The 19,176-nt window shown below is 50.2% G+C and overlaps 1 protein-coding gene and 1 pseudogene across 3 annotated transcripts; one reads left to right on the top strand and one right to left on the bottom strand.

Moving 5' to 3' along the window:
* Positions 1-69: 69 nt before the first annotated feature.
* SLC25A19 (solute carrier family 25 member 19) lies at positions 70-18,654 on the bottom strand. 3 transcript variants are annotated; one of them, XM_055315881.1, is made up of 9 exons: positions 18,582-18,654; positions 18,059-18,110; positions 14,490-14,659; positions 14,145-14,300; positions 11,832-12,002; positions 5,326-5,509; positions 4,616-4,746; positions 2,078-2,208; positions 70-372 (listed from the first exon to the last, which is right to left on the bottom strand). In XM_055315881.1, coding segments are annotated over exons 3-9 (906 nt in total). In that variant the 5' UTR covers positions 14,622-14,659; positions 18,059-18,110; positions 18,582-18,654; the 3' UTR covers positions 70-371. The 3 variants fall into 3 exon arrangements, with proteins under 3 accessions (XP_055171856.1, XP_055171837.1, XP_055171846.1); XM_055315862.1 differs by lacking the exon at positions 70-372 and having other exon boundaries at positions 667-2,208; XM_055315871.1 differs by lacking the exons at positions 70-372; positions 18,059-18,110; positions 18,582-18,654 and adding an exon at positions 16,901-16,983 and having other exon boundaries at positions 667-2,208.
* On the top strand, positions 4,003-4,073 carry LOC129518596 (U4 spliceosomal RNA; annotated as a pseudogene).
* Positions 18,655-19,176: the final 522 nt, after the last annotated feature.

Raw genomic sequence — 19,176 nt, forward strand, 5'->3', positions numbered from 1 at the left:
CAGAGGAAGCCCTCGGTCGCCGGCGGCAGGGGCCCCCTCCCACGCCCGGAGCTCAGGTTAGAACAGGTTGGAAAGAGGAGACTGGGAGGGGCGGCGGGAGGACAAGGAGGGCTGGCCCGTCACCTTCCGCGCGACAGAAGGCTGGCGGACCCCTAAGGGCTGGATCGTCCCCCCACCCTCTCCTCCAAGTACAAACGGTACTGCTCAGGTTGAAAATCAACGGACCAGGCCCGCCCGGGTGGCTCGGCGGTTGGGCGCCTGCCTTCGGCCCAGGGTATGATCTTAGGGTCCTGAGATCGGGTCCCGCATTGTGCTCCCTGCATGGCACCTGCTTCTCTCTCTGCCTCTTTCATGAGTAAATAAAAATTAAATCTAAAAAAAAACAAAAAACAAAACAAACCCATAACGGACCGGCCCCCAAGTAGGACCCCACACCGCCAGCCTGCCAGCCGCGAGGTGCTGGGAGTGACCGTGAAGTTGGACAGGCCCTGGCTCGGTTGCACCTGGGGCTGGGGAAGAGGCGCGGGCCCAGCAGCTGAGGGCCATCCCTGAGGTCAGCCCTGGGTGAGGAGGGCAACCAGAAGGGGCTGGAGGAGCAGTGCCTCTTCTCATCACCAGACCTGTCCCCGGCGGTTAAAAGGGCTGCTTGAGGCGGACACGAGCACATGCAGAGAATAAAGTTTACTTCATTCCACCAAAGTGGAATTTCTTAATACATTCTGGTAGCTGCTTTCCTGCAGCCCCAAACCCTGTGGGTGTTGGAGCACCCCCTACCCACAGCCTGGACCTTCATAATCAGCAGCCAGGAGCAGGGAAGCTTCAGGATTCAGGGTCTCAGACAGGTCGTAAAGCCCCAGGCCAGAGGCTATGACATCACGCAGGCCTGCTCCCACACGGAGGGGAGGGTGAAGTCCTGCAGGGGGCTCTGGTGCTCCTCCATCCTGGCTCCCCTCCCTTGTAGAGCAAGCCAGCAGGCAAGGCTTCCCCAGGGGGTGCGAAGTGGGTGGAAAGGTGGTGGTTGTGTTCTGTACATCTGTCTCCCCCACCGCCTCACTGCAGTTTCTCCTCTGTGCCCAGATGAGTAGCTGTCGTGAGTTCCCGTGCTGACAACCCCCACTCCGGGCACCAACCACCCTCAGCAGGCTGGTTGCCCAGGCCTTTCCTTCTACCACCGCCTTCACAAGGCTGCTTCAGAGCTGGGGCCCCTCTGGGGTGACAGAGGACACACATAGCACCATGCTGAGCCCAGGAGGGGGGACCCTGGGTGGGCAGCTGATGCCAGCTGACTCAGCTATAAGGCTCCCACCCCTACCCTGGGGAGAGGAATGAAAAAGACCACCCCCTTTACCCACAGGTCCTGCCCATGAGCACAGCCCACTTCCTGCTGGCCGCCAGAATGTTTTCCCCAGAGGCCCTCAGCTATGCTCCATCCACCCAGGGGAGGGAGAACAGCCTGAGCCAGACTTCATAGACAGGATGATCTGGGCATCAAGTGACCAGTTCTTCCTCCCAGAGCCAGAAGCAAAGCTGTGTGAGTGATACAAGTGCTTAGAAAAATGGAATCTGAGGAAGGCAAGGGTTCCTTCCTGCATACTTTGTGAGGAGGGATGTGGTGCAGAATGGAAGATGGAGTGAGATAAGGAAGGTGCTTGTAGCTTCGGGTGTGTTAAATTAGCTGGTGGGGCCATGAGTGCACGTGAGGACTGGGGCCCCACCAAGGGCCCAACCCCAACCCTCAGGCTCCAGCTGAAGTCCCCAGAGCCTGGACAGATGTCTGGGCAGAGGGGCTAAGAAGTGCAGGGTGGCAGCTGCTGCCTCTCCTTCAAGCACAAGCCTCACAGAGAAACCAGCTCCAGCGCCCTCTGACTGGCGTGGCTGCGACCCCACAGATCGAGTCCCGCATTCTCCCCGAGAAAGCCCTTGCCTTTCTAGTGAGGGCAGAGCAGACGCCAGGGGAGGGGAGCGGGTGCGGGCAGCAGCTCTAAGTCTGCCTTCCTTCTGGAGGCAGCCCTGCCTGCCCCGGGGCTAGCTGTCTGCCTTCTTCATGTGGTGGAAGAGGTTACAGAAGAGCTCATACCAGAAGAACACGAAGCCGGTGGAGAGAGCGGCCTTCAGCAGGCTGGGGGACAGGCCCTTGAAGAAGCCCCTGGGGCCTTCCTCCCTCAGCACCTGCCGGGCACAGTCCAGGAGGCCCTTATAGGTGCGGACCTGCCGGGGAAGAGGACAGAGGAGGTGATTAGTGCGCGCGTGTGCGCGCACACACACACACACACACACGCTGGCTCTTTGGTCAGCCCCACACCTGGCACGTCACAGCTCCTGATGAACACCTGCCGGACAAAGCCATGAATGCGGAAAGGCCAGAGGAGTTAACCTTTCCTTTCTCTTCCAGGTGGCCTGGTAATTCAGACTTAACAGGTGCGGTGCCTGGAAATCAGCACTGGACAGAGCTTCTACTGACTGGGCCTCCTGAGGACCTTTTTCTGGGGCGCCTGGGGTGCTCGGTGAAGCGTCTGTCTTTGGCTCAGGTCATGACCCCAGAGTCCTGAGTTTGAGCCCCACATCGGGCTCCCTGCTCAGCAGGGTGTCTGCTTCTCCCCTGCCCTTCCCCCTGCTCCTCCTCTCTCAAATAATTTTTTTTAAAGATTTTATTTATTTATTCATGAGAGACACAGAGAGACGCAGAGACACAGGCAGAGAGAGAAATAGGCTCCCTGCAGGGAGCCCAGTTTGGGACTCGATCCCAGGACCCCGAGATCATGACCTGTGAAGAAGGCAGATGCTCAACCACTGAGCCACCCAGGTGCCCTGAAATAAAAAATCTTTTAAAAAAGGACTCTTTCCCCTATCCCACCTGGTCCCCCCTTGGGCAGTAAATCTGGATCGGACTCCTGTTTGCTTTGGGCCCCAGTCTGTCTTTCTCAGTTAGCCACATGCTGCTGCCAGGCTCACGTCCCCAAATCTCAACTCCCCTCAAGCCTTGCTACCTTCAAATCTCCACTAACCCCCATGATGACAATGACATTATAACAAATCAAGTGGCACCTGGCTGGCTCAGTCCCAGAGTGTGGGACTCTTGATCTCAGGGTTATGAGTTCAAATCCCATGCTGGATGTAGACTTTAAAATAAAATAAAATCCAAGCTCCGTAGCCTGGTGTTCAAGGCATTGCTCCATTTGGCCTCAACTTCCCTCCCTAATCTGCCCTCATTCCCCACCAGTCCTCCCACCAAACCCGCCATGCAGTCTGCTAGGAGCAAGGCCTCTCTCCTCTGTCCTGGCCTCTCACTGAATCTCCCTATGCAAATTTGAACCATTCCTGCAGGACAAGTTCATAAATGGAAAAAGGAGGGCATACAACCTTGTATACACCCTGTATTTGATACAATGTACCCGTGTATGTTTATGCAAAGAAACAAAACTACAGCCAAAGGTTCTGTGTGATTATCTCTGGGTGGGTGGTGCAGGGGGGCTACTTGTGAGTCTTAGTTTTTATCTGCGGGACTTCTCTGAACTTCCTACAAAGATGTATTACAAGGAACTCAATTCCTCTCTTACCCCAAATAAGGGGTGCTCCCTCCCTCCACTGTCTCCCATTCCATGCCACTCCTCTCCTGTCATGTGTCAGGCCTGCAGCTTCCAGACTTCCCAGGTTCTAGAAGGAAAGCCCTGCAGTTACTCACCCTTGCTACACCCCAGCCCACCACTGGATGGCGCCCCAAAGGAGCCGGTGAAAATCCAGTTTGCAAAATCCAAACTGACTAAAGAATGACTATTAGTAACATCACAAAACCACCTAAACTGGGGCTTCCGTAAGTGACAAACCCTTTTAGTGCCTTTATAATGTAATTTAGTCAGATTTAATCTACCCCTCTCCAGAAACCCCTACAAAATAAAGCAAAAAAACCCATGCATCAGTGGGAGTCTCCTCTGTGTTCTGTAGTTATTTTGGACCTTTCTTTTTCTTTTCTTTAGGTTTTATTTATTTGAAAAAGAGCACGAGAGCCTTGCGCAGTGGCATTATCGTAGCCAATGAGGTTTATCCGAGGCGCGATTACTGCTAATTGAAAAAGAGCACGAGAGCAGGGGAGAAACAGAGGGAGGGGACAAGCAAGCAGACTCTCCACGCCAAGCATGAAGCCTAACATGGGGCTCGACCCATGACCCCGATATCATGACTCAACCCAAAACCAGGCATCACTCAACCAACTGAGCCACCCAGGAGCCCCAGGGACCTTTCTTATGTGAAGATATTCTTTGTCCCAAACTGAACACTTTTTTTTTTTTTAATTGAAGTAGGCTCCATGCCCAGGGTGGAGCCCAACACAGAGCCCAACACAGGGCTTGAACTCAACCCTGAGATCAAGACCTGAGCTGAGATCGAGTTGAATGCTTAACCGACTGACCACCCAGGTGCCCTGAACTGAACACTTTTTAAGAGCAAACACTGAACCCTCCTTCACCTGGATCATCCCACAGTGCCCAAACTGCACAGGGCTTTGTGTGTGGTGTTCCCATGTGTCTGGGGACCCCCAGGGACGGGCTGTGGGGGATAATGCTGCCCAGTAGGCAGGTGAGAGGCAGGGCTCAGAGCTCTCTGCAGGGGGATGGCTCACCTGGCCGAAGGTGGCTCGGGCCCGCTCAAACCCTCCAACCTGCAGCCGTTTCTTAAAGAGGTCCAGGGGGTACGTGAGGGTCTTGCTGATGACTCCAGCTCCACTGCCACAGAGCAGGTTTTTGAGGTTCTCTGAACCAAAGTGGGATTGAGAGGGAAAATGAGAAAAGGGCAATCGGGGAAGATATGTTCAAAGTCAAGAGCTCTAAGCCTCCACCATAAAACTAAGACCCACTGGTATCCTGAATCTCTGAGGGGAGCCACACAGAGCACTCTGGGCATGGATGACAAATGGGAGTGGAAGTAGGGGCTTGCAGGCTCCGTGGTGTGACTTGGTGCAAGGCCTGGGAGGGACCAGGAGGCCCAGCCGCCCCCTCAGTCCCCCAAAACACACAACCCAAACCAGGCAGTCTGTAAGTGGGCCCTCTAACAAAAATGAAAACCCTGACCGTAGTCAGGAATAAACGTTGATGGTGCCACTGCTGGGTGGCAAGAGCCGAAAGTGTCTGCAGGCGGCTGGCTTGATTTGTTTGGTTGGCTGTACTACAGAGCAGGGTTTGGAGAACAGGGCCCTAGCCTCTGACAGGAAGACCTCAGGCCCTAGCCTCTGACAAGAAGACCTCAGCCCCTACATGGTTCAGAAAGAGATGCTATGGCGTCGGGGTGGGGGCAGGGGAGACCCAGATTCTCCTCGTTTGAGGGCTGTCTCACCACTGTTTGCTCCCTCGGTGGGAATGACCCATTCATGCACGTGCTTCAAGGCGCTGTAGAAGGAGAACTGGAATCCGGCGTAAGGGAAGATGGCGATCAAGGTGGGGTTCAAGCCTTTGTAGAAAACCAAGGGGCCTTCGGTCCTATACATGGTCACCACGGCTTCTCGAAGGGTTTTATACACCTGGATGGCAGGCATGCAGCTCGAGTGAGTGCATGGTGGTGGTTTGGCTCTAGGACACAACCCATCATATGCACCTCCCCTCGGCTAAAATCCCAGCTACCAGGAGCATTACTTCTCCTACCCAGGGGACAAAGAAAATGCTGGACAAAACCCCCAAGGGTGGGGTTTTCCAGCAACTCCCTTTCCAGCTATTGACAAGACTAAGATGTCCACACAAGTGCACATCAGTTTATGCCCAAGGACAGCTGCCACAGTGCCCCTCAGAACAGCAAAGACGCAATGTCCGCCCTTGGGTGACTGGTGACACCCCATCATGATGGCACACCCATTCACAAGAACACGGTGCAGCTGCTGAAACAGGATCACGCCACTTACACGACTGAAAGAGAATAATCCCCCAAGTATATAGTGATGAGCACAGTGAGAGGCTGAGCAGTGGGTTTAGTGTTTGTGGAGGAGGAAACTAAGCAGGGATCACCCCCCCACCCCCACCCAAGGATACTCGAGAAATGAGGAAGGGTGAGCATTACCTCCACGGAAGGGAAGGCCAGGCAGGGGAAGCGAGATATTTACTCATTATTTTAGGCTATTTAGGGTTTTTGCCATGTGCATATATTTAACCTTTTGTAAGCTGTCAACAGGTGATCTCCAGGGGGGAAGACCACAGGGCATTGATTTTTCTGAGTACTCTTCTATTCTCTGCAGGGGACCAGAGCAGCTGTGGACGCAGGGAGGCACCTCACCAACAGGGCAGCTGATGGAGCTACTTGGGGTGTTAATGGAGGGGCACTGGCTCTCTCCTCTCCTCTCAGCTCCCAGGCGCAGGCAGCCACACCGAAGGATTTCACCCTGGTGACCTCCATGAGAGCGCCCAGACTCAGAGGAAGACCATCGAGCAATGAGCCTGCCACAGGACCACGTCCCACTGCACTTCTCCAGGTCCCCTGCCACACCAGGCTGGCAGCCCAGGGCCACTAGACAGCTGAGGACAGCCCTGCTAAGAACAGAGCCCAGGGGCACCCACTGGCTCAGTGGTGTGTATGACTCTTGTTGATCTCAGGATCACCAGTCTGAGCCCCACGGTGGGGGCAGAGATTTACTTAAAAAACAAACAGAAAGGGATCCCTGGGTGGCGCAGCGGTTTGGCGCCTGCCTTTGGCCCAGGGCGCGATCCTGGAGACCCGGGATCGAATCCCACATCGGGCTCCCGGTGCATGGAGCCTGCTTCTCCCTCTGCCTGTGTCTCTGCCTCTCTCTCTCTCTCTCTCTGTGTGACTATCATAAATAAATAAAAAAAAATTAAAAAAAAAAAAACAGAAACCACAAAACCCCCCGGAGACCAAAAATGATCCATGACGGGCAGAAAGGCAGAGGAATCATCTGGAGGGAAGAGACAGTATAGACAGAAGAAGAAAACTAAAGGAAACTGAGACCAACCACAAAATTAGAACCAATATTCGCTGAGGCCACAGAGAAGGCAACACCTCCGTGATAAAAGGTGGGGGCGTCTATCGAGCCCCACATCGGGCTCCCATTTCCCTCTGCTGCTCCCCCCGCTGGTGCTGTCAAATAGATAAATAAAATCTTAAAAAAAATTAAAGGGATCCCTGGGTGGCTCAGTGGTTTGGCGCCTGCCTTTGGCCCAGGGCGCGATCCTGGAGTCCCAGGATTGAGTCCCGCGTCGGGCTCCTGGCATGGAGCCTGCTTCTCTCTCCTCCTGTGTCTCTGCCTCTCTCTTTCTCTCTCTATATCTATCATGAATAAATAAATCTTAAAAAACAATTTTTTTTAAGATTCTATTTATTTATTCACGAGACACACACACACAGAGTGAGAGAGAGAGGGGGGGGGGGGGCAGAGACACAGGCAGAGGGAGAAGCAGGCTCCATGCAGGGAGCCTGATGTGGGACTTGACCCTGGGACTCTGGGATCACACCCTGAGCCAAAGGCAGACGCTCAACCACTGAGCCACCCAGGTGTCCCAAACACCTCTATTTTCAAAAAAAGATAATAAGGTCTTTTTGTTTGTTTGTTTGTTTGTTTTTTAACAACTCTGTGGTAAAACCACAATGAGATACCACTATTCACACCTAGTAGAGTGGCTAAAATTTCAAATAAAATAAACAGGAGGGCCTGGGTTGGTTAGGTGCTGACCCTTGGTTTCAGCTCAGGTCAAGACTTAAGGGTCGTGAGACTGAGCCCCACACTCAGCAGGGAGTCTGCATGAGATTCTTTCCTTCTGCCCATCCCCCTGCTCAGGCACACTCATTTGTTCTCTCTCTCAAGTAAATAAATAAGAACAAAATAAAAATAAAAAACAGATAATACTAAGTATTGGTGAGGATAGGTGCCAATGGAACTGTTGGTGGGTTTGCAAAATGGCATAGCCAAGTAGCAACTGGGCTGGCTTTTCCTCATAAAACTAAACTTTTTCACCATACAACTCAACAACCCCACCCCTAGGTATTCACCCAAGAGAAACAAAATGTTCACACAATCATTTGTAGGTGAATGTTCACAGTGATTTTATTCATAACCACCAAAAAAACTGAACCACCCTGATCTCTTCCAACAATAAACCATGGTGGGGGCTACAGGATAGAATCCTATGCAGCAAGGAAAAAGAACCAGCCACTCACATAGCAACATGGATGAATCTCAACTAGAGACACCAAGTGAAGGGCACCTACTCAAACACCTATGCAAGACGTGATTACCTCTATGTGACATTCGGAAAAACACACAACTTTAGACAGAAAACAGGCCAGGGGTTAACTGAGGCTGTCAATAAAGAGGAACTAACTATAGAGAGGCAAGACATTTTGGAGGTGATAGAATTTTTGCTTTATGTCTTGATTATAGTAGTGGTTATGGGACTGTATGCATTCATCAAAAGTCAGAGGAGCACCTGGGTGGCTGAAGTGTCTGATTTAGTGGTGAAGTGTCTGATTTGGGCTTAGGTCATGATCTCAGGGCCCTGAGACTGAGCCCTATGTTGGGCTCCAAGCTCAGCAAGGTCTGCTCATACTCTCTCCTTCAAATACATAAAATCTTACAAAAAAAAAAAAAAAGAGAGAGAGAGAGAGAAAGCTGTACACTAAAAAGAGTGAATTTTACCATGTAAGTAATGCTTCAACAAACGAAAGCAAACCAAAAAAGTGCTCTTAGAAACTAACATACTAATGTTACAAGCATTTTTTAAATTCAATAGAGGGGAATCCCTGGGTGGCGCAGCGGTTTGGCGCCTGCCTTTGGCCCAGGGCGCGATCCTGGAGACCCGGGATCGAATCCCACATCAGGCTCCCGGTGCATGGAGCCTGCTTCTCCCTCTGCCTATGTCTCTGCCTCTCTCTATCTCTCTCTCTGTGACTATCATAAATAAATAAAAATTTAAAAATAAATAAATAAATAAATTCAATAGAGGGCCCCAAATGATAAAGGCAAGGAAACCTCCCAGAAAGTAGGACAGAGAGGCAGCTGAACAATAGTAGAGCAAAGAGAAGTCAATCAGAGGATCAACCCAGGATGTCCAACTGACATGAATTCCACAAAGAAAAAGGAAAAAAAAAAAAAAAACCAACCAGAAAGTAGCAATTGTGAATAAATCATTCTTGACCGTTTTCTAGGCATGAGAACAGGAATGTCTAGATCTAAGAGTCCAGGAAGTGCCCATCACAATGAATGAAAGAGACATGGACCAGTGCATATTACTGGTAAGTTTCTAGAATGCCAGAAATCAAGAAGGGATCCTGGAAGTTCCCAAGGCAGGAAGGACGATAGTTTCATATAAAGGATCATTAATTGGAGTGGTTCTGGACTTCTCTACGGCAACACTGAGAGCTACCTAGAATTCTACACCCAAGTTGTAAGTCAAGTGTAAGTAGGATCAAATAAAGGCATTTTCTATCAAGCCTTCCCTAAAGAAGCTCTATCTCCAGTATATCTTTACCAAAATGAGGGATTAGTCAAGAAAGAGAAGACATGGGACCCAACAAGAAAATTCCTAACAGAACAGCTGATAATAGTCCTGGAGCAAAGAGTCCATACTGAAGCCAGAGGGTGAAGGCTTTCAGAGTGGGGAGCTCCAGGAGGGTCTCCATAATAATGGGTGACTAATGACCACAGGCTGACCCTATTAAGACTGTTTGAGGGTACTTTGTGATAAGCATGCAGGAAGCTAAACAAAATACAAGGCAATCACTAACTTCAGGCAAGACAAAGATACACAAGAAAATGTAATTATAATGTATTTCAATGCTTAGCAGTAACATTTACATAATCATAACAGCACACTCAGTACTGATTTAGCCAAAATCTATAAATCAGTTATACTGAAATCAGAGAAAGCACAAGCATGCAAGGGTGATGGTAAAAGAGGTAAAAGCTCATCTTCCACAGTAGCCATCTATAGCTAATGTCTATAATTTAAAAACTAGAAAGAAAAAGAGAGAGAACTAGTAGTATAAACATGTTACTAAGAATCAGTTAGTACATAATGGAAGAGCCACAAGTGGTTACCTCTGGGGACTGGAATCAGGTGGCTGTTTCTTTGTTGTAATTCATGCAGAACCACCAGTCTTTTTAACCTTTATACATCTTACAGATCACTGATGAAGAAACATTTTAAAGACTTCATTTATTTAGAAAGAGTGAGAGCAAACATGAGCAGGGGAGGGACAAAGGGAAAAGGAGAGAATCTCAAGCAGACTCCATGCTGAGCAAGGAACCCTAAGGCAAGACTTGATGTCATGACCCTGACATCATGACTTGAGCCTAAACCAAGAATCAGATGCTCAACCAACTGAGCCACCGAGATACCCGATTAAGAAACATTTAAAAGGTGAGGATTTAGGGCAGCCCAGGTGGCTCAGCGATTTAACGCTGCCTTCAGCCCAGGGCATGATCCTGGAGACCCGGGATGGAGTCCCACATCGGGCTCCCTGCATGGAGCCTGCTTCTTTCTCTGCCTGTGTCTCTGCCTCTCTGTGTGTGTCTCTCATGAGGAAATAAATAAAATCTTAAAAAAAAAAAAAAAAGGTGAGGATTTACAGCACGGCTATTACTGATCTATGTAAGGAAGAGGGTCTACAGCTTTTAAACTACTCACTTTGGCACACAATACAATTTCCTGATCATTCCAGAATCTAGAATCTCTATCTCAATCTAAGCCAGATGATTCTCTTATTCTCTTTTCTTTTTTTTTTCCTTCTTTATTCTCTTTTCTCTTAAACATTTTTCTTCCCACAGACCTCTTTTTCAAGTTTATTATTGAAGTATAATTGATATACAATGCTCTATTAGGTGTACTTATGGATACACAAGGTGTACTTAGGATATACAAGGCTCTATTATTTAGGTGTACTTTCTCATAGATTTTTATTTTTTTTTTTACTAAAGATTGGGAAGTCATGGAAAAGGACACCAGCATCCCAGAATGGAAAAGCCAATGAAGCACCACCACTCATCTTTTTTTTTCATCCCAGCAGCCACCATGTTGCTGAGGGCTATGTCTTCTCCAACTGCAAACACTCTTTCCCTCTCCCCATCTCTCTGTTCAGTGCTTAGGGCCCTCATCTCATTTCTCCACCAGAAGAAAGCTGTATTTCCCACTGAAGTGCCATACAGAAGGATGTAGCTCTCATGTCCCATTCCTTTGCTTGTAGACTGGTTCCAGGGCACTTTGCCCTTCTAAACCAAGAAAGTCATCAACAAAAGGGCTCCACCAACCCAGGATCTCCACCCCAGGCAACTGAACTGAACTGAAACCATAGTTACTCTAAAGCACATCAAATGCTTCCCAAAAAAAATACCCTAAAGCACAAAGGAAACAGAAAATTATTCTTTATTGGGTGAGCACACACATGCGTGCACACATATACACAATGCTATTCTTATATATGTCCAGGAAACAGAGATTATGGTGGGGAGGTCTATTTCAGGATTTAATCCCTCCCTTTCATTCAGTAAATTCTTCCTGGAATCTGACTCAATTATCCCATTTCCTCTATCCATTCTTTGTGGAAAACAAAAACACTCTGCTTATAACTCAAATATGATCTCAAGTTTCATTCTCCCAGACGCCTCTACCATCCAGTCTGCTGTTCATTATTTGTTCTGTTTCACACCTGTAGGTTCTGGCTCCCTCATGAGGCTGTGAGCACCTTGCATGGTGCTCAGCACATTTATAGGTTTTACAGATGGACCAGCAGAGGGGAGGCAAAGCCCCCAGGCTCTCCCACTTTGTTCCCTCTAAAGAAAAGAGTCCTAGATCCTGGAACACCTTCTGTTATTCGGGCACCCCCTCTCTGGCCCAGCTACTCACCTTAGGCTCACCCTGAGCTGCAAAGCGAGTACGCAGCACGTCCACAGGATGCACAGCGAGGGTGGCTGCGCTGGCAGACAGGCCGCCACACACGAAGTGCACTGAGAAGTCACGGGCATCGTACTTGGTGGCTCTGTGCACCAGCTCGGTCAGGAGTTCAAATGACAGAAACTGCAAGAGCACATGAGAGAGTAATTGAGAAATACTCCCCCAAAACACCACAGCCCAGGTGGAGCTCAGTTCTACGGTAAGGAAATACTCTCCTTGAGCAATGACAAAACACAATAAACATATAATTTTTTGCAAAGTACAGATGCGATTTTATATTCTATTTGAGTAGAGCCAAATATCGAAAGGGTTAGGAAAATAGATGGGAAAAATTTTATATCACTTTTTTTTTTTTAAGATTTTACTCATTTATTCATGACAGACACAGAGAGAGTGAGGCAGAGACACAGGCAGAGGGAGAAGCAGGCTCCCTACTAGGAGCCTAATTCCGGACTTGATCCCAGAACCCTGGGATCACAATCTGAGCCAAAGGCAGACGTCAACCACCCAGCCAACCAGACATCCCAAAAGTTTTTGGGTTTAAGATTTTATTTGAGGGAGAACAAGAGCGTGGGTGAGGGAGTGGGGAGAGAGAATCTGAAGCAGACTCTGCACAGAACACAGAGCCCAATGTGGGGCTCGATCCCATAGCTGGGAGATCATGACCTGAGTCGAAACCAAGAGTTGGATGCTTCACCGACTGAGCCACCCAGGCACCTCTGTGCCAGAAATTTCAGAAAGTTCTACACGGAGGTGCCTGGGTGGCTCAATCGGTGAAGTGTCTGCCTTCAGCTGAGGTCATGATTTCAGGGTCCTGGGACTGTGTCCCACATTGGGCTCCCTACTCGGTTGTAAGTCTGCTTCCCCCTCTCCCCCTCTCACTCTCTCTTTCTCAAATAAAGTCTTAAAAAAAAAAAAAAAAAGTTCTACTCAACGAGTTTCCTCAGAACCGGGAAAGGAAATCCATTGCTGGATTCTCTGTGGGTACCCTTTCAGTGCAACTAGCAGTGGCTTGACACTCTGCCCTGGAGCAGAAATTCTCTCAGAAGTCTACTTATTCCATATTCTATGGTATAAGCCCCCTTATGCTGAGACCTTCCTCAGGCAGCTCAAGATGGCTCAGGCTCCTGAGAGCACGCTACTGTGTGTATCCATCACGCTGCAGCATCTGAGTGCTAGCCACGGAGGCAGAATGGCAGGGGAGTGTCAACCCATGAGTACCTGACCTCAGCCATCACTGTGATGCCACAAGAAAGGCAGACAGGGGCTACTCTGGCTGTCCAGGTGGGAATCCTGATTCGGCCAACTTTCTCGCTGGTGACTTTGTCTGGCTTCGTTACTTAAGCTCTCTCTGCCTCGTCTTCTGTTGGTAACACAGGTGCGACCTCAAAGGCCTGCTGTGAAGCACGGAAATGAGCACAGCACAGGCTGAGTCCTACTAGCCACTAAGAGTGTACGGCTACACACCACCCACCATGAAATCAACTGGTGCTGGGCCGCCTGGGTGGCTCAATCAGCTGGACATCTGACTCTTAGTCTCGGCTCAGGTCACAATCTCGGGGATGTGGCACTGAACCCCCAGTTGGGCTCCATGCTCAGCGGGGAGTCTGCTTGTCCCTCTCTCTCTGCTCTTGCCCCTGCTTGGGTGCACAAGCTCTCTCTCAAATAAATAATAAATAAATAAAATGTTAAACAAAACAAAACAAAACCAGCTGGTAGTGAGCAGCACGAACGTGTGAACAGAAGATAAGAGGCCTGCATTCCCACTCAACCCGGCCTCTCCACACCCAGGCTGTGTGGCTTTGACAGCTCTCTGCTCTTCTGTGATCCACAAAACACGACGTCTACCTTCCTCACAATGCTGCTGGGAAGTTCAAAGGAAGTAGAGGTGTGAAAATGCTATTTTGAATAATGAAAGGACTGGTATCACCACTTGCCAAAACTCACTGGGGGCACAGCATCAGAACAGCCTCCTAGGGGCAACACCTGATATCCAGCTGGTGCTAAGTCCCCTTGGTGGGTGGAGGACGGGGGGAACATATGGAAGGGAATGCCCATGGCACAGCTTGATCTGACTCTATCTTCAATTTCAGACTTCAAACTCCAGGTAGTTTCCTGGTTAGGACAAATAGAAGGTGTGGTGACTGCCTCCTGCTATCCTACCCAGGCAGGGTCCCTGTGGGCCCCACCTTCCCTGTGTTCCTCTGTTGAGCAACATGAACCCAGGGGGGCCTGACCGCCGACTCATTCTCCCCCGCCACCTACCTGGACAGCTCCGTAGCCTATAGAGAGAAGCTGGGCTGGGACATGTCCTTTCCAGAATGCTGTGGGGCCTTCCTCCTGCAAGATCTGTCTCCCGGCCTGTAGGATCCCATGGTATTTTGCACCAGGGTCACTGCGAGACAGGCGTTCAATCTGAAGCTGGAAGCAAAATTGAAAAGGTCAGGACAACAGGGGCAAGGGTAGTGTGAGAAGGAGCGATTTCAAAAATGGAACAAAGGCAGTGAAGTGCTTCTCCCTGGCCAAATTCCAAGCTCTAGAAACTGCTTTGACAAGAAAGAGAGAACTTGTCATCCAGACCATTACATGGAAAAAAAAGGGAAAGGATACCTGGAAACGTATCTTGATGACATCCAAGGGGCTGATCATCACCCGAGTGACAAGTCCAGACACAGAGCCAGCCACAGCCACCTCAAAACTGGAAATATTCCTGCCATCAGCTTTGGGGTCATAGCCGACCATCCCTGCCTCCGGCCCATACAACGTCCATCAGTTTCAAGCTAAAAGCAAAGAAGAGACATGGAGTAAACACCAGAGCAAGTTCGTAGGGTCTCTCTGCTCACAAGCCACCTCCTCAGAGCAGCCCTCCCGGACTGTCCTCTAAAACAGCACCCACATCCCCTCTAATCCCCTTGCCCTGCTTTATTCTTTTATATAGCATTGACATACTGGACATTTATTCTGCATATCTATCTGTCTCTTGCCACTTTCCCCACTAGGATGCGGACCTGTGAAAACATGGCCTTGCTCTCATCTGCCCATCCCCGAATTTCCAGTGCTGAGAACAGAGCCCAGCATGGTGAGTGCTAAGATTCACTGACTGAACAAAGCAACAGGCTTGGCAGGAAATCGTTCAGTTCCAGAGATCAGTTTGCTTTCCAAGACACCTGGCTTTATGTCAAACTCCTGCCTGAGGTGAAGTCCCAGGCTGGGCCAGTGTGGGAGCAGAGCCCACGACAGCGGAGCACGGAGGGAGATGTCAGGCATTCAGGCTCTGGGAGCGCTCCATGGGATTCTCCGAAAAGCCCACAAGATCCAGAGGAAGAACCCAGCGACTACTGAGCACTCTTGCCTTCCTTCCCCACCGTCTGAACACCTCAGGCCCAGCTCTGGCAATGGAGCTGCGCTGCGCTATGCTTTGTAATGATGCTCCCCAGCCCACCTGATCCCTGTTGACCTCTTCAACCTCACCCTGGACCTCTCTTCAGCCGCTTCAACTAGGGTGGGCCCTGCTCTGGCCCAGTTCCTAGAAAACACTGCTTGAGTTCCTATCTGCCAACCTTGCCTCTGCACCCAGTGTTCCCCGTGTCTGAAACACAGTGGCTCTCCCCATTTCCCACCCTATATACCCCACTCCCCCTACTCCCTCTTCCCCAGGCTAGCTCCTCCGTGCATCAAGGCTCAGCTAAAGAGCATCCTCCCCAGGCGTTTTCCTTATGGCCTCTCTAGCATTCACAACACTTGCTTCGCGTTGAGAATTACTGTTCTAGAGAAATATTAGCACGGGTGTGTAAAATGTCACACATTACATCACTGTTTGTAAAACTGGATATAACACAAGTGCTGGGCAGCCCCAGTGTCTCAGCGGTTTAGCGCCACCTTCAGCCCAGGGTGTGATCTTGGAGACTCAGAATCAAATCCCATGTTGGGCTCCCCGCATGGAGTCTGCTTCTCCCTCTGCCTGTGTCTCTGTCCCTCTCTCTCTCTCTTTCTCTGTGTCTCTCATGAATAAATAAATAAAATCTTAAAAAAAAAACCACTCAAGTGCTTATCAATAGACAGATGGATAAATATACTAAGTCACATCCAAGCAATGGAATCCTATGCAGTCATTAAAAAGGATGAGCCAGGGGCAGCCCGGGTGAAAAACAGTAAGACCTAATACACTCTGTAGGGCAGCAGAAAGCATAGGGGAGAAGCCTGTATGAACACACACAACAGTTTGGTAAGATTACCTTTGGGGGAAGGGTTGGCAATGGAAGAGAGAAAACACACTTTTCCTTTTTTCTTTTTATTTAAGATTTTATTTGAGAGAGAGAGAGAGAGAGAGAGAGAGAGAGAGAGAAAATGAGCATGAGCAGGGGGAGAGGAAGAGGGAGAGAGAAAGGGAAAAGCAGACTCTCCACTGAGCAAGGAGTCTGATGTGGGGCTCGATCCCAGGACCCTGAGATCATGACCTGAGCCGAAGGCAGATGCTTAACTCCAGGTGCCACTCCCTTTTTCTTTTCTTTTTTTTTAAGATTTTATTTATGTATTCATAGAGAGAGAGAGAGAGAGAGAGAGAGAGAGGCAGAGGGAGAAACAGACTCCATGCAGGGAGCCCGATGTGGGACTCAATCCCAGGTCTCCAGGATCAGGCCCTGGGCTGAAGGCGGCGCTAAACCACTGAGCCACCTGGGCTGCCCCCTTTTTCTTTATACAATTCTGTATCATGTGAATTTGTTATGCACCAACCGACTCAAAACAACTAAAGCTGAATATAAAATGATTTTAGAAGGGGCAACAGCATTAACCTAGTTCTTGAATACCAATAGTAACAGGAAACTCAGTGCCCACACAGGGCCAAGCTCTACACGTCACTGACTCTTTTTCTCCACTGGAACTCTGCACCACTCCCTCAGCCCCAGCCCAAATTCACTCTCCTGACAATACCAAAAAGTGCTCCAAGCCATCTTTAAAACTAACAAGGCCCTAAGGTAGCTTCATCAGCAAAGTATTCTAAAACAACATTTTAGGGACACCTGGGTGGCTCAGCGGTTGAGCGTCTGCCTTCGGCTCAGGTCGTGATCCCGGGATTCGGGATCTGGGATCGAGTCCCACGTGGGGCTCCTGCGAAGAGCCTGCTTCTCCCTCTGCTTGTCTCTGCCTCTCTCTCTCTCTGTATCGCTCATGAATAAATAAATAAATCTTTAAAAAAAGCAAAACAAATAAAATAACATTTTATTAAAATTCTATTGGTGGGACGCCTGGGTGGCTGAACAGCTGACTCTTGATTTCAGCTCAGGTCATGATCTCAGGGTGGTGAGTTCAAGCCCCACATCCGGCTTTGTGCTAGAGAAGGAGTCTGCTTGAGATTCTCTCTGCCCCTCTCTCTTCCACTGGCACACACACTCTCTCTCTTAATAAATAAATAAAATCTTATTAAAAAAAAAAACAAAAAAACCTCTCATGTATGAAATCTCCCCACCCCTGCCAGGAATGTGCCCATTTCTTGGCAGCTTCTTCCTCTTTCCCATTAACTTTCTGACATTAACTCAAACTGCTTCTCTCCAGGCACCTGTGAGAAGCAGCTTAAACACTGGCTTGTGACTGGGAGGCACGGTGTCTCCCGGCCTGGGGCCACTGAGATCACTCTGAGCAGGGTGAGTGCTCTGCCATCAGGGAGGGAATGGGTCATCTTCATAAACAAGCAGCTCTGCATAGCTGGACATAACAGAAGACCTCAGATCAATAAGTCTGAGTTCAAATTTTGCCTCTTCCTAGCCCCCTGGGAGGCTTATTTAACCTTGGTTCTCCTCTCTTCTGTAAAATAGAAACGAGGTCTGCCCTGCCTAACAGACTGCTGAGAGGATCATGCAAGATCCCGTATATGGTAAGCTCTGTAGAAAAGTTAAGTCAAGGAACCCTGGGTGGCCCGGCGGTTTGGCGCCGCCTTCAGCCCAGGGAGTGATCCTGGGGACCCGGGATCGAGTCCAGCGTCCGGCTCCCTGCATGGAGCCTGCATCTCCCTAGGCCTGTATCTCTGCTTCTCTCTCTCTCTGTGTGTGTGTGTGTGTGTGTGTGTGTGTGTGTCTTTCATGAATAAATAAATAAAATCTTAAAAAAAAAAAGGTCTAAAAACCATGAAAGTCTAAAACCCATGAAAGGGCTGGTTGAATCGAATCCCATAGTGACCTTACTTTTTCCGCTTGTTCGAATTTCCTTCTTGTACCAGTAAACCTTGAGATTTACCTAAAGAGACAAAATATAAATGAACCGTAACTATATGCACGATACACGGAACAGAGCACCCGGAGCCGGGGCCCGCTGGAGCGAGCGGCAGGAGGGGCGAGCCGGCCTCCGCCACCCTCTTCTCTTCACTGCAGAAGCCCTGGCGTCGGGCTGCCAGCCGGGAGCTCCCGCGCCCGTGCGCCCACGCGTGCGGCCGGGGGTCCCGCAGACGTCCCCGCGTGTGGACACCGGCGTCCAGCTCTGCCTCGGGCCGTTCTCTCCCTGAGTCCGAGCAGACGCCCGTGAAACAGGCACCCACGTGTATGGGTGTCCCGCGTGTGAGCGAGGTTTTTGCTCCCTGAGGATGCGCCTCAGGTCGGGCGTGACATGAGCGCGTACAGGCCCTGCCCCCGCCGTGAGTGCCGGCGCGCGTGTGCGACCCACCCGTCCCGGAGCGCAACGGCGAGGAAGGGGCAGGTAGAGGTCACTCACCCCGCACGCAGGGCGCGGCCCGACTCCGCGCGGGCTTCTCTTCCAACCTCCTCACGCAGTCTCACAGCAAAACTAATTGCGCTCGGCAGCAACTGACGGGCTCTCGGGCCAATCAGAGTGCAGCTTCCCACAGACTCTGGGCCAATAGTTGTACAGCCACAGACGGGCAACACCTCTTTGCAAGGTGTCACTGGGTAATGTAGTCCGCCGCTGCTGAGGCTGGTTCTCCCCGCCTCCCCCGCCTTACCAGGCGCAGAGCTTTCTGGGAGATGTAGTCTCGCTGCGCGCGCGTGCGCCAGTGTTAATCACCCGTGGGTAGAGGGTGCGTCCCGGAGTCTGGCAGTGTCCTTGGGCGGTGCCGCGCTGAGTGGCCTGTGGCTCCCGTCGTCCTGCGACCGGGTGGAAGCTTGAGTACCCTGAATTTGACCCGCTTTCCTCAAAACCCTCAGAGTCCCCAGAACTCAGATAATCTAAACTTGCGAAAGATGGCGGGAAGTTTAGCTAAAGCCTGGAGGACTTGGGGAAAGAGTAAATGGGTTTTTGAAACCAGGAAGAGCAAGGCAAAAATGTGGTTTTGTTTCCCCTTAGGGTTTAC

This window comes from Nyctereutes procyonoides, unplaced genomic scaffold (assembly GCF_905146905.1).
Source record: "Nyctereutes procyonoides isolate TBG_1078 unplaced genomic scaffold, NYPRO_anot_genome, whole genome shotgun sequence".
Lineage (NCBI taxonomy): Eukaryota > Metazoa > Chordata > Mammalia > Carnivora > Canidae > Nyctereutes > Nyctereutes procyonoides.

Bases quoted from the DNA above. Each gene is read 5' to 3' on its own strand.
- SLC25A19 (XM_055315862.1), bottom strand. From the start codon at position 14,621: ATGGTCGGCTATGACCCCAAAGCTGATGGCAGGAATATTTCCAGTTTT. The intron at 14,301-14,489 runs GTATCCTTTCCC...TTTTGCTTCCAG, and splicing joins TCATCAAGATACGTTTCCAG to CTTCAGATTGAACGCCTGTC. The intron at 12,003-14,144 runs GTAGGTGGCGGG...GTGCTCTTGCAG, and splicing joins TAGGCTACGGAGCTGTCCAG to TTTCTGTCATTTGAACTCCT.